The 15,610-nt window shown below is 35.9% G+C and overlaps 1 protein-coding gene across 7 annotated transcripts in view; it reads right to left on the bottom strand.

Annotated features, from left to right (window-relative positions):
• Positions 1-15,610, bottom strand: part of DOP1A (DOP1 leucine zipper like protein A) — a 70,162-nt gene that overhangs the window by 29,805 nt on the left and 24,747 nt on the right. For 5 of the 7 annotated variants that reach the window (XR_011328394.1, XM_069804750.1, XM_069804753.1 and 2 more), the window contains exons 9-16: positions 14,822-14,930; positions 13,025-13,145; positions 12,176-12,295; positions 9,236-9,350; positions 8,763-8,792; positions 8,127-8,360; positions 3,758-4,382; positions 402-676 (exon numbers count right to left, since the gene is read on the bottom strand). Coding sequence is in view for 6 of the 7 variants with exons in the window: in XM_069804750.1 (XP_069660851.1) it covers positions 402-676; positions 3,758-4,382; positions 8,127-8,360; positions 8,763-8,792; positions 9,236-9,350; positions 12,176-12,295; positions 13,025-13,145; positions 14,822-14,930 (1,629 nt within the window). In the remaining variant the exon portion in view is untranslated. The remainder of the gene's footprint in view (positions 1-401; positions 677-3,757; positions 4,383-8,126; positions 8,361-8,762; positions 8,793-9,235; positions 9,351-12,175; positions 12,296-13,024; positions 13,146-14,821; positions 14,931-15,610) is intronic. The other 2 variants (XM_069804752.1, XM_069804755.1) reach the window with 1 other exon arrangement.

The raw sequence follows: 15,610 nt of genomic DNA, 5'->3' as shown, positions 1-15,610 counted from the left end.
AATTAACTATGTAATATACCCTGCTGCTGATTATCTTTTGTAAATGGTTTCTTACATAAATTACACAAATGCAGAGATTGTGGTTTACCAGAGTCCTACATTATGCACATCTCAGTTTCATACCTTTGCTAATTAATGATGCTATTCAATCAGGTTTTATTTATATTTTAAAAATATTCATTCAAACAAGGATTTTCACCCAAGCAGTAAGACAATCACAGTGGGAAAACTCACTATGTATTTTCATTTAGAGTCTGACACAGGTTACAACTGTTATCAAAATGCTCAGCAAGAAAATTTGGTTTACCATACCAAGGATGGTAAGTGGCCAAGACCGTCAGTCTTTACAAGCCAGGAAGAGAAGTCTATAAAGAAAACAGCAATAAGATACTGCATTATACCTTGAAGAAATCTGTCTTTTCAGCCATATATCTCAGATTGCCTTGAGTAAGAGGAGGTCTGATGACCACAGCCACTCTTCCTTGGTTAGGGCTAAGAGGCTGAGCAGTTTCCACACTGTTCAGATTTTCTCCAGTGACAAGAGCAACTGATTGAGTCAATCCAACCAAGTCCATCACAAGGGAAATAGTAACACCCTGAACACTGAAATCACTTGCTTGTTTGCAAGCATTCATTAAAGTCTGTAGCCACAGTGGAGGCTGTACTTGTTCACAGTCTGAAATAAAAATCACAGATTATACATTCATTTAACAGTTTTAAATATTATGTATTTTTCCTCTTATATCTCATAACCTTATGCACAATTGTCCTTTTTCTTTCACATTTCAACCTGCCCATTGTATGGGTTTAGGAAAATGCATGCAGGAGAAAGATACTTCTTGATGTATCTCTGTCTTTAATCTAATTAAGAATGCAATACTGTATCACTTCAAACATTTAGTAGGCAAAAATAAATAGGAAAATTTGAACAAGAGAAAAATAAGTTTTATGGAAATGCATCCACGCAATTTCATATTTTAGACAAAACTGGACTTTTAGTAGTTTGCACATCCTTTCATTCACTTTCCTTCTTCAGGAGATTCTTGACCAGCAATCAAATCTTAACATTGTAGTTTGTAGTCTGGAATAATTCTGTGGTATTTTATATATATGTAACAATATTATATATGTTATATAGATATTATAATATACATACAGAATTATTTACATATAATTTTTATATATCTAAGCTAAGTTTAAACTGACAAAAAAAAATAGAGGTTTTCCTGGCAACACTTTAAAAGTAAAAGTATCTGTGAAAAGTGATGTTTTGGGTGGAAGAAACTTGATCCTATTAGATCATACTCTGCTTTCACTGTAGGGAGTTGTTTTCCTTTTCTTACCACCCCCTCACTTAATACCATACACTGGCCTGATAATGCAAGTGTCTTTCTCTGAAGTTCACAGTCAACTCTCCAAGTGAATAACGCACTCTTTTATTTCAGAGGTACCAAAGTAATTTTTCATAAAACTTCAAAAGGACCCTACTGATCGTGTTCCTAAAACAGGTAAATGCTTCTAGAATCAGACACAAGTGCAGAAGTGTTATTTAATAGGCACAAATACAGCAATTGTTTAGAATTAAGAGAAGGACAATGCAATTTCTAATTTATATCCATAATAGTTAATTTTGCAATGTAAATTAGAGCCTAAATATACCTAACAATTCCACATAATGTTCCAGAGTTTACAGATATAAACATTATTCTGAGCTCGACTCAGTTCCCTTTTTAATTTCTTCAATTAAAAATACCACACATTTATCTGAGAAATTAAGCGTACAGCAAAATTTAAGCACAATTATGTTCTATCAACATCAGATTAATTTGGTCTCCTTCAAATAAACAGACTGATGACTCTCCCCGTTGATTAAAGGCAATTGGTCACATCACTAAAGCAACCCATCAAAAACATGTTCCAAATTTAGAAACGCTTCAATAACAACAGCCTCTTCTGCAGTAGAAAAGTGTATCAATAGATGAAGAAAATGCTGGTGTGCGAATTATGGTAACTACCTTCTCCCATTCTCCATTCTCTGTTCCACTGGCATTCTTGGTTATGGGAAGCAGGGCTCCTGGGACTGTTATGCAGCCCCATTCCCAACACTATTCCTGTCCACCCTGCCATTCTGTACAAGATGTTTACATACGAAACAAAATCCTTCCCGTTGATTTCAACCACCTATAATTTATGTTTATTCCTCAAAATCACACTGTTTAATAGACTACAAATGCAACACCACAAATGGGAAGGTCCAGATGATGAACAAACAACGCAAACCCAAGACATTTAACAAAGTAGAAAGGATTCCTAGAATCACTGCCTTCATATGAGGCACATACTATTCAAGCTCTACAGGCTTTCTGCTTTAGAGTTTACAAGGCAGTGATAATCCGAAGTGCTATATCCACAGAAAAGTAATAAGCAAGCAGCTGATTTTTTAAGTATTTTTAGTCTTCTGCCACAAGACTCATTTGTAGGCTGCTAGTATTTGTAAAAAATAAATAAATAAATTAAACCCCCCATATTTTTCAGGGTCATGCTATAGAAAACAAATATCCTGTGCTAGATCTTTTACAAAAGGTAGCACCCCTTTAGCATTGCAATAGCCTTAATCAATAAACAGCTGTATCCAAGTTGCCTTCAGCTGACATAAATATTTGATATGTCTGGATGTCACAAAGTCAGCTCTGCTCCTGGCTGTATAATGAAGACATATACAACATATCTTAAAGACTACAGGAATAGAAGCAGTAGTCATGTTAAATCAATGTGCTTGTTTCCAAAAGCCAAAAAAACTATTCATCTCCAAGCAGTGCCTACTGCTTACCCTTTTAATAGATTTTGAAAGTTGTGGATAAGAACAAAAAGCTGCAACCATGCATGAAGTTTCCTAGAAAAAATAAAATCACAGAAGACGACTGGCAGTAGCCAAAATTATTATAACTATTTCTTGCATGCTCCAAGCACATCTACCATGATATCATTTTAAGGCAGCAACTCTCAAGCTACAGATCAGCAGTGGAACTAAAATTAGAACTGTAAATTGAAGACTTTACAAACTGTAAAAAGGAATGTCCATCTAAAATGTCACATTTTACAGTAATCCAGAACTGTCAACATTTTAAGCACATTTCTGTATCTGTATCTGAATGTGTTCACCGATAAGTGAACATATTCACACTTCACAAAACCCACCATTTTTATTTTGTTTTCTAATGCAACTGTAGCTAGATGAATTGTTTGCAAGAGCTGTTCCTTTAATAGGAGCAGAGTTAAATTAATTAATTTCTTATCTGGTGTGATTTTTATTGGACAGCAGTTTATAATTTCCATGTATTGCACAAAGTGATCTATGTGCAGATCAATCCAAAATTGCTAAAATGAAGCTAAAAACATACTTGATGTCAGGTGTGGCTATTACAAAATATGACAAAGAAAACATTTTGGATCCATACAGTAAAAAGGAACATCTGAAAATTTAGATTCTACTCTCAAGGTTCAGTTTGCATAATTTATATTTATCACCCCAATATTAATTAGTGTCAAATCCCATGCCAGCAATATTCTTAAAATCTATGAGAAAGTAGTTTAGTTTCCAAAAAGCAAACCAATTGATACAGAAGGAAACTTCCATTTCTGAGAGCAACAGCAAACAGTAACACACACAAAGCATGAATACAATTACTTATAATTTTTTTTGGGGAAAAAAATATTAATATTTTAAAAGCAAACAACAAAGAAGAGTGCAGCTTACCAACTTCAGGCTTCCCAGGATGTAATTCCGAAGTACGGTTTCCTTCAGCAATGTAAACAGGAAAGCTTGAACATTCAAGATACAGCTGACAAGCAGCAATGAAGGCAGGAAGGTATTCTTTAGGTGTTTTTTTCTTGTTTGTTTTCTTCACCTTAGCATCAACTTGTGATTCTCTGTCCCATTTTGTGGTCTGTCCTTGCTCTCTAGTGGGGTCTACTGGAAGCTCTGCCCCTAAGGGCTGAGACGAGGAATTACTCTGAATTATATACAGGTTGATCAATCTGGTTAAAAACTGCTGGACATACTCCAAACAGCACTGCATTGCAGTCTTTTGGATCGTTTTCCCACTTCGAGTTGCTGTCCCCTGTGTCATCATGGAAGGAGGCTGTACAATGGTTTCCTCAGATCCTACAGTTGATGCTGTCTCGGTCTCTGAGGATGTGCTACCAATAATAGGAATGCCCAGTGCACTGTGACCTTCATTCAGTGCTCTATCAATGTCATCAGTTGTATCTGCCTGGTATTGTACAAACTCAGTGAACCCACTTTCTGATGATCGACTGCTTGGAGGATTTTCACCATCTTCAAACACTTCATTAGGATTTTCAAGTGAGACTGACGGCACCTGAGTGAGATAAAAGTTCAATGATTGTTCAAAATGGGTGATTCAGGTTCTAGAGAGAAAATATTTATTTGCTTCTCCATTTGAAAGTAACAATTTTATTCCACAGTTTTAAATCTATTCATATAAATATATTTTATGCAAAGTTATGTTTGGTGTTTCAGTAAGCTTGCCAGTCGAAGCTAACTGTTAAAAAAAAAAAAAGGCATTGTTTATCAAGTAGAATACTTAAAATATTACTGCTTTTAACATTTTCTTCATAACATAATCATGTCTATTTTTTATGAAGGAATGCTGAAATGCATAAGCACAGGTATTATTAATTTATACAGCACCATAAACTAAAATATTCATACATCAAAGAAAACCCCTCACTCTCAGCAGGAAGCAGGACATAGAACTATGTTGCTTATGGTCACTTTAAGCTAGCAAGATTCTTTTAATACTTTAGATTTTAGCATGTTCTAAAAAAGGACTAGATATTTATCTGTTAATCAGAAACTGCTGCAGTCATAAAGGAGTAAAAAATGCCTGCAGGCAAAGGAGACAAAAAGAAGATGTCAGCCAAAAAGAACAGGAATACTTGAGAGAATAGGAAAAAGTATAAACTTCTCTGATCACACTTTTGAAGTTCCCACTGTACAAGTAAATAACCACATTAAATCATTTTAACCTAATAACTATCTAGATATACTACTAATAGAAGAACCATAATTATTAAAGTTTTGTCTCATTAGGAAGGCAGGATCAGTGTCATTTGATGTCAAAACACCTTAAAGTGAACTGCGGAACTATAAATGAAGAATAAAATCTTTCGTAATCTAAAAACATTTTTCCCACTTCCACATTTATACTAATAAAGCCAGCTCAATTTCTCAATAAAATTTATGCTCTTTGACTTAAGAAATTGTCTACTAAATGTGGATGGAATCTTAATTCATAGATGTATATATGGTACAAATTCAACTAGTGTCTTCCTTTTTATATACCAATCCTGAGATTTGGAAGTTGAGGATTTCTTTCGAATACAAAGTTGTAATTATAAAAGAAGAAATAAACTTTCATTTAAAAACTACTAACTATTTGCAACTAGAAAGAAAAAAAAAATCTCCTAGAAACAAGAAAGAATGGTTGTTCCAGCAACAACAGTTCTTCATGACTCATTGTGTGCCTTAATTCCTTATCAGTTCAGAATATGCACAAATCTGATGAATGATTTCTATTCAAAAAGAACCCATAGCAGCTTTCTGGGCTGCTCTAACCCCCTGTAGTCTTGTTGGTAACTGGTAGCACAGTCTCTGTGTCCTGGTGAGAATGAGAAACAACTTGTAGTGGTTTAAGCCCAGCCAGTAAGTAAGCACCACACAGCCGCTCACTCACCCCCCCCTCCACCCAGTGGGATGGGGGAGAAAATCGGAAGGAAAAAGGTAAAACTCATGGGCTGAGGTAAGAACAGTTTAGTAGAACAGAAAGGAAGAAACTAATAATGATAATAACAACAATAATAAAATGACAATAATAATAAAAGGATTGGAATATACAAAAAAAGTGACGCACAATGCAATTGCTCACCACCTGCCAACTGGTGCCCACCAAGTTCCCGAGCCACCCCCTCCCCACCAACTCCCCCCAGTTTACATACTGGACATGACGTCACATGGTATGGAATACCTCTTTGGCCAGTTTGGGTCAGCTGCCCTGGCTGTGTCCCCTCCCAACCTCTTGTGCCCCTCCAGTCTTCTTGCTGGCTGGGCATGAGAAGCTGAAAAATCCTTGACTTAATCTAAACACTACTAATCAAGAACTGAAAACATCAGTGTGATATCAACATTCTTCTCATCCTGAACCCAAAACATAGCACTGTACCAGCTACTAGAAAGAAAATTAACTCTATCCCAGCTGAAACCAGGACACAACTTAAACAAAATCCATGGATCAGTGGGAGTAAATGCAGGGAAAGAATATGTCCACATACTTCTCATTTAGCTATCTTACCAGCAATGGCAGATGTTGCCCGAGATCTAACAAGCCCAGAAGTTGTCTTGCTATCTGACATCCTAATCACTAGCGGTCTTAAATACAGAATTTGAGCATAATCTAAAAATCTGAATAACTTTGTCATGAATAAAAACAGAGACACCATTATAAATGGTGAATTGCATCTAGCTTTACCAGAGATGGAGTAAGAATGAAAATGAAAATTTGAGATAGCTTTCACTGTATCCTGTGTTAATATATACTAAAAAACGTGGAAAGACCTAAAGAGTGACCCTGTTTTATAAAATACAATGTAAAAGAGATCACAAACATGGTAATTAATGTCACTCTATCTCTTAACAGAAGCCATGGACACATATGAGTCAGTTGTAATTGAAAGAAAAAGGCCACTGAAGGTTCAAAGGGCAACATTCAATAGAAACAGGCTTTATTAAAAAAAAAAAAAAGCAGCAAAAGAACAAGAACAGGCAGGTATCAGCTGGCTAAAAAGACTAAGGATAGGATCCTGCATAAAGGATGTTGGAGTCCTAATGGACAACATAAACATGAGCCAGCAGTGGACCCTTCTGGTAAAGAAGGCCAATGACATACAGGACCGTATCAGCAAAAGTATAGCCAGCATGTCAAGAGAAGTGATCAGTCCCCTCTGCTCAGCAGGTTTAAGACCACATCTGGAACACTGTGTCCAAGTTTGCACTCATTAGTACAAAACTAACATTGAAGTACCGAGCAGAGTCCAGTGGAGGGCCACCACAGGAGCACCCGACATGAAAGGAAAGCTCAGAGTTGGATTTGTTCAGTCTTAAGAAAAGGAATGCTAAATTGTGGAGGGGGAAAAGGTGTCTTTATTGCTGTCTATGACTTTCCATTACATAGTTAAAAAGATGGAGGCATACTCAGAAATCCACAGTGAAAGAACAAGAGGCAACGAACACATGCTGCAACAATGGAAATTCTGATCAAATAACACAGTGCAAACAAGCTGTACAGAGAACTTGTGGAATCTTCACCCTTGGAGTTACTCAAAATTAAGCTGGATATGATGCTGAGTGACCTGACCTAGCTTTAAAGTAGAATCTAACTTTGAAATCAGCCCTGCTTTGAGCAGTGACCTGCAACTGTCACTTCCAACCTAAATTATTCTATGATGTTCCTCTAGTCTCTTCAGCTGGAGAATAAGAATTTCAAGGAATGTCACTTATACCTTACAGAGCCATGGTTGTGTAGACCAAACTAGACAATGTAAAAGAGAAAGAGAAAATGCTGCAGGCTGGTTTGTTTCTTCTATTTCTTTATTAAATGATTCTAAGAACTTAACAGTGACAGTAAAATAACTGATTGGTATTAATCTGATGCTCTTAAACTGGGTGAGAGGAGAATTTACATATGCCTGATACATAACCAAAATGGAGAATTCTTTTGAGTCCAGTTACTCTACATAAGACTCTTGAAGTGCATTACAGCTTCAAACCTTAGCTGATTAGTTCATTCTCAGGCCCTCATTCTGATGCGATTTATACATGTATAATATTAAATCTAGATAAAAATCCTTAAGAATCAAGACCTTTTACCACAATGAAGTGCACAACTATAATTTCTTTTGATGATCCAAGTTTAACATATATTGTTGTATATTAAACTAAATCTAATCAAAGACTTGTAGGTGGTTCTGCACAAAAGTAGAAAGCCCACTTTTCCTTTCCACAGAAAAAGAATTTTTCCAAGATGCTGCAAAACATAATTAGTTACCTTTTTATTTTCCCATTCTTTGATGGAGCTGCTGTGTCCACTAGGAAGCTGCAGGATACCATCTGTACCAGCAGATAGCAGTGGAGGTTGAACCTTACTAAGGATCTTCGAGCAGAGTCTGAGAGAATCAGTAAGCTCAGATAAGTGCAATGTATGAAGATGGCTCGTCAACGCAGAAATCATCCTGAGCAACAGCTGAGGCAAGTGCTCTGTCTGTATTTCGATATAAGTCTCCTAACGAAGTAATAGCAAAAATCATTAATTGTAACACCAGATTCCACCCTGAAAGTTATTTTCTATAACAGTGCTACCTATCATTTGCTTAACTGTGCTCTAAACATGTGGAACATGGAAAAAGGAAAATTAATATCTTAATATCCAAGAATAAGAAATACATGCTTTACTTACAAAATATTTACAAAATTAACTTTACAGTTGGGTCAGCAACAAATAGAAATATATCTAACTTTTTTTCAGAATTTTACATCTTGTTCATTACACAGCAAACACATTACAAAACATAATAAAGCTAAAGAATGCTACTACTATTATTTTAATAACCTTAATATAAAATCTTAAGAATGAAAGATAAACAAGTTATTAAGAACTAAAGGGAAAACAGGCTGATTGCCATACCTGACACAGCACTCTCATACTTCTAGTAGGCTTTGAAATGAGAAAGCAAAGAATTGAGGAAAGACAGGTATAGAAAACAGTTCCAACAGTCTTTGCTACATTAAGCAATGCCAACAGAAAAAGAAGATACATCTTACCATGACATTTAAAGGAGCCTTAAAAGAAAGCTGCATACCTAAACTAGCATATCCAACTACAAAAGACTATACTTGTAACAAATACAGTGTAGTTTTAGAGAAAAGAAGTCGAGGACAGACAAAAATTTTCAGGTATAAGCATCATAAAACCCACTTTGGTTATATCCAACCACTTTATCAAGAATCATACAATGAAACCAAAATGTGTCCTAAAGGTGTCCACCAATTTATGGCAATATATTTTCAGGAAAAACAATTAATAAAGCAGATATAGTATTTCTGTAGACTGTAAACATACAGAATCCCAGTATTAGCAATGAATAAAGCAATTCTTACCAAAGAAACTATATCCAATAAAAAATCCACTAACAAGCAGAAATTTGTCAGGGGTAACTCAGATTGCTCACTACCACCTCCAGGCCCAGTTTGAAGTCTGGCATGTAATGTCCTCCTGCAAAATTCAAATAGGGTTTTACAATATTTTTCCCTCCCCCTCACATTAACAATGTTTCTGTAACTTAATGCAAAGCTGTACGCATCAGAGATAATCCCCACAAACAACAATAAAATGAGATTGATTATTTAAGTAGCTCATTTGGCCCCATTGCATGCTTTCAGAAAAAGCAGCAAGCAGCCTTTCACTGTAAACCAGTCTTCATTCATAAAATAAGGAAACTCAGGCTACAAAAAATTGCATTTGTGACTCCACCATATACAGCAATATTTACTAGTATGAGCATGGGCACCAATAATAAAATTAAGGGATAGTGTTATTGGAAGCACAGTAATTTTGAAGAGATCCAAACCCAAGGCATTAAACACTTGAGATAAAGACAACCAAAAATGAAATAGAAGGCCCATGAAGCTTTAAAGCTGTGCAAGAATAAAACAAAACAAGCTCTTCTAAACATCTGCTTCAACTCCAGCTGACTGCATTGTTTTACTATTGACAAGAATTCATAATCTGATGAGTTTTAGTGCTGAGTGAAGTAAGAACACAAATCCCCTGTGAAATCATGTTGCAATCTGACTATATTACAAGCAAAGGATATGAACAAAGGAATAAAATTTTGTTTCTCCAATTCATTTATTCTGCTGGGGGTGGTGGTGAGGGCAGTGTCACATTTTCAGTAATAGTTAGTTATGCTAATCCTTTCCCTCTGTTTTGGAAGGGTTCATGAACATATATGCCAGGACTGGAAAATGGATTTATTTGAAATAATAGAAGCATTACAGAAACCAAGTCTGAAACAGTGACATTAAGTATTTATCAAAAGATTTAAAAAATATTTTAAAAATCATATTTAAATTGCATTCTGTCAGTAACCTACGTTTGAAAAGTAGAACTCTCCTTAACCCATACCTCCATTGGGTTACTGTATCTCTCTAATAACAGATAATTTTCTTCTTAAAACTAGCAGCCTGCTTTACAGTTCAGTGAAATGGTCCCTTTGTGTAAGTCATAACACAAATTCTTTTTCACATTCTGTGCTCCTACCCAGAAAGACCTACAATTTCATAAATTACTCACAGATTTGTTCAACTGTAATACCTCATAAAGGATGACTTGAATTCAACTCACTGAACCCTTATCAAAAATAGCTTTGAGAGAAGGCTCAATAGCAGTGAGCAACACTTACACAGTAGAAAACACTAGATACAAGAAATCCTATTTTTAATTTTTAGTGGGTAAAACTAATAAGAAAGAGCCTAAGACAAATTCAGAGGGATATCTGAATCACTTTAAAAGTAATAACTGTGATTAGCAATCAGACTAGATGATATAAAGATAACTTACAAATTCATGGTTTAAAATCAACTGGTTTTCACTTAATGGTGTATCTTTTTAAACAGGAAGACAATAACTTATATAACACAGCAGATCATGTAGGAAAAAAAACAGAAAAAACATTCTCCAGATCCCATTTACTATTAACAAGGCAATCTGGTATCCATGCTTAGAGTAACATCTACTTATATGTAGAGAAATTCTCACCTGCTTGTTAGCTGGTTGTAGACTGCTTTCTTTACTTTTTAGCAATTCAGTGCAATACACAAAAATTAAGTCACAGACATGTTGGAAAGGATTTAATCTAGTCCAACCTCTAATACTGAGCAAGACTACTAATAATGCTAGAGAAATTCAGCCACAGTTTTGTCTAGCAGAGTCCTGGAAAACTCCCAAGGAAGCTCCACAGCCTTCCTGGGTAACCTGTTCCACTATGTTCCCCGCAAAGCTTTTCCCAAAGCCCAACCTGAACCCCTGAGGCGCTTGTTGCTGTCCTTACCATCAGCCATTACCAAAAGTATAGCTGTATCAACTTTGTAAATGCCTTTCAGAAAGTCATAGGCTGCTATTCGAGCCCGCTCTTGCCAGGCTAAAGAAACTCACCTACCTCAAACTCCCATGCAGTGTCCTATGACTCTGACCATCTTAGCAGTCCTCTGCTAGAGCCTCTTCTGTTTCTCAACACTCCTCCTCAAGCAGGGTGCCCAAAGCTAGACATGATATTCCACATGTGACCTTAGAAATGCTAAGTGAAAGGAAAAATAACTTCCTTTCACATGCTGACCACGCTCCCCCTAATGTAGCCCAAGACACAGTTTTCTTTACTTATGACAGCACACTGTGGGCTCATAGACAAGTTAGTGTCCAAATACCTTAATACGTTATTAAGCTATTCCATAAGCAATGAAAAAAAAATTTTCTACAAATTTCATTTGAAATCCCTACATCATCTATCCCTTGCAACAGCAGTAACACCTGCTCTCCGGTGGTCCTTTGGTCCCCCTACCTCCCATTAATATTTTCAGTTCTTGCTTATTTACTATGTTCCCTCCTGTAGCCCTCCTTGCTACATACAGGACTCCCACACTTTTTCTTCCCTAAAAGAGCGGGGCAAAAGATAACATATTCCACTAGCCACTCTTGGTAAAGCTGATGGGTTTGCTAGACACCCAATGAGTAATCCTGTACTGGACAGACAGAACAAAATAAACTAGCTTTGAGATCACTCTGGAGTTTTCCCTTCAGCAGAGGTGCTAATTCTGTCTTTTGACTTTACCCAGACACTGAGTTCGCGAGAACTCAAGTTGCTGAGACCACGAATCACATCTGATTGAAATTGGCCAAAAGATTAAAGTTAAAGCGATGAGGAAGAAGAAGACTTACAGACTAAATGATCACATTAGAGTAACTTCTTTGAAGAAAAAAAGCTGATGAAACAAAAGTCAACTTCAACTTTACACACACGGAGATTAAGTATTATAACCTACCTACAACATTCTTCAAACCAACGAGCAATGTAATCCCACATATAATAAGGCTCAAAGGAATTAAAGAGAAGATTGGCAGTTTTAATCAATTCTGCTGTTTTCTTGTTTTCTCTCAGTTTGCTGAAAGAAAATAAAAAGAACATTCTATATTTTTACATTTCATTTCTGAGTTAGGTAACTACACATCACAGTGAGTTTACCCACTGCCAGTTTACACTAAGAAATTTTCCTCCCCTCATCCCTACAGTGGTTGTTGCTCTAGGGCTCAGTATATTGGCAGGTTCCTCATATCAATGTCTTTTCACAGTTGCTAGGTTTCTTCTCTATCCTTTCTTCAGTATTTGTCTTCTAACCACATTTTTAAAGATCCGTTTTCCCATGATCATTCCTACAGCTGTTTCTCCCCCCAGCTTTGAACTTCCCTCTTCTCCCCATGTTTTAAGATATTCAACTCAAATCTTGACACTCTTTTTATCCCCGTCTCTGGCTGTCTTGTAGCACTCTTCATTTTTACTCTAGAAGACAGCTCATCAGCCCACGTTTTGTTTTTTTGGTTTTTTTTGAAGAACACAGATGTAAAGAATGCCACAACTAATCTATACCATTGACATACTGACTTCTAGCTGTATCAAGCAAGCATTTTTGTCATGGATAAAGAATAAAACATATGCCAAATATTTTAGAAAAAAAAAAAGCCATAGCCCTTATTGAACACAAAAGTTGCAATTAATATCAATGGATCCTGTATCATGAAGAAACCAGGTCACAGTCCCACAGGCTTCACAGTCATGGTTTCAACAACAAAAAGATATATTATTTAATACAAAATACAGTATACTCATTATTCACCTGCTTAGCTGTGTGTGGTCTTTGTTGAAAGAAGGTTCTGCCTGAAGCTCCAGTTCTGCTTTGCACTGTGTATACAATGTTCGAAACACTTCAATTAATACATCCTCTAGGATCGCAGGGCCTAGGGAGAAATACCAGCAATCACAGTCTTATGCATTATAGTACCGCTAACAGCCCACATCTAAAAACTACCCAAATCATTAGCTAGCTTTGGTCACTGAAGCCATAAAATTCCTTCTGTTCAATTTCACAAACCACCTCAATTTCAGAAGGTTTCTTTGCATTCCAGAAATACACAGGCAATTGCTATTCCCAGGAGTATACAAAGCACAAGCAGAGTTCTTTTCCCATACAATTTGTGTACAATGACTGCTGGATACAAACATGCCTAGTTCAAAAGCTATGCAGTCACGTCAGTATAGTGCATGTTCAAGCCAACACACCGTGTCTATTTGAGGGATTATTAGCTCAGCTCAGTAACATGTAAATGTGACTACATGGATTCCTGATCAAAGGTAGCTTTCAACCAAACAGTTTCAAATACCCACCCATAAGCTAGCTCATGCTGTTATAATACGGAAAATATACTCAAATATTTAAATGCAAATACGAGGTTAAATATTTTGAGCATCTTCCTTCCTTTTAATTTGAGGCATGTTTTCTTTAATTCCAGATATAGTCTGCAGGATATTTTTTGAAATAGCACCTCCTTCAGATTTGACCTAAATCTCAAGTTTGAAGAAAAAAACCCCAAACTTATTTTGAAAGGAGTTCACAAAGTGATTCTGCTTGAAATATCCTTTGCTTTTTCATGCTTTCTCCTAACCTCACTGAGCTGCCTCCAGTGAAAGTGTGCTCACTGAGTTAAGTAGATATCCTATTAGCTTCTTCCACCTCAGTTTGCTGAAAGAATCCTCATACCTCTGCTTACTTCATGAAATCTTAACATACACATTGGCTCTGAAAATTTAAACTGACCTCCAGAAATCACAAATTACTAGGAAGATGACAAATTATTGTCAGATACTTTGTTCTTTTCAGCCTGTCTTAACCACTTCCATTCAAGTTGTACTCTTTAATTGTTGTATTTTTATGCTTTTATTATCCCGTCCCCAAATCTTAGGATAGACTTCAAAAATTATTTTGATCTTTTCAGTCACCTCCAAAACCGTTATTCCAAAGAAAAAGGCAAAATATTCAACACTTAACTGTTGTAAATACTTTTGCCTCATCTACTTTTGTCCCATACTCCTCTGCAGATACCTGCTAAAAAGTGCATTTAAACACTTAAAACAGGGGAAAGGAAAATTAAGAAAAAAAAAAACCAACACCAAATAAACCACCAAACAAATGACCCACAAAGCCAAAAAAATACTGGCTTCCTCTGGATAAATTCTTCCAAGAAAAAAAAAAAAGTTTTCTTGTTAATATCTCTTATCTCTGTGTATATTAGAAGAAAGAGCAGATTATTCCGAAAAGCAACAGCTGAGATTTAAAACAGTGAAAATCACTATTTGATTAAAGAAATGGAAAAGATCCAATCTGCATTTCTTCCAACATGGAGTCAGTTCTCTTTACGACTTTAGTGTTGAAAGTAGAAGAAATTGCACTTGGTAAAAGGTAAATCTAATTAATACATTAAATTATTAGTTTGGAAGATCTAAGAAATCTAGCTAACCCGCCAGTACTAAGAAAACAGTTTTTTCAATTTGACCATCAAGAGAGAAAAATTCTCAAAGGAAAACCATGTAAAGCAATTTAAAGACTAGAAATAATATTAAGTAGTATGAAAATTACCTAGTTCAGGCTTATCCAGCAAACTGATAAGAATTCGAAAAGGCTTTAAGTCTTGCATTAATGTGCTTTCTTCTCCATGCCCATTAACTTGTAATATTCCAACCATTGCCTACGAAGATCAAAAGCATATAACAACAACAAAACCAGAAAACAGTTTTTTAAAGAAAGATGCAATAAAAAAAGCTGCATATAAAGGGAAAATTCTCAGTAGTTGAGACCACTATTTCATTTTACTGCAGCTCATTCTCTCCATGCTTAAGTATTCTCTCAACTTTGCCTATGAGAATATTTCTGTGGAACAGAACTTGGTAAGTTTTATATACTTAAAGTCAAAATAAAATATTATAAACAGATACCAACTCAAAATTTCAGAAGAATAAAAGAGAAGAGATGAAAAGTGATGAAGAAATTGTTTGAGAAGGTAAGGCATGTAGATATTAAGGGCTTAAATAATAATCTGTCCATCTAGGATATACCCACCTATGTGGCAGAAAACTTTCTTGACTAAGTTGAGTAGAAAGCAATGACAACTTCAAAACAAATGGGAAAACTGAGTTTCTACACTGAAGCAGTTTAGGGAACGAGCTGCAGAATTAAAAAAAGTCCAATGAAAGTGCCAGAAATTTTGCTTAGTTTTCTCTGTGGCTGGCTTTGCTGTCTGAATCAGAACTAGTTTCTTTTAGAGCTTCTTGAAAAGGAGGACAAAGAAGAGAAAGAAGAGAGATGGGAAAGAAGAGAGGCAGGAAAACAGGTTTGACCTCGCTATCTGCTATAAACCAAGTATTATCA

Source organism: Haliaeetus albicilla, chromosome 17 (assembly GCF_947461875.1).
Source record: "Haliaeetus albicilla chromosome 17, bHalAlb1.1, whole genome shotgun sequence".
NCBI classification, from domain to species: domain Eukaryota; kingdom Metazoa; phylum Chordata; class Aves; order Accipitriformes; family Accipitridae; genus Haliaeetus; species Haliaeetus albicilla.
Note: the sequence above shows the minus strand (reverse complement) of the source record. Positions and strands in the feature narration are given on the sequence as shown.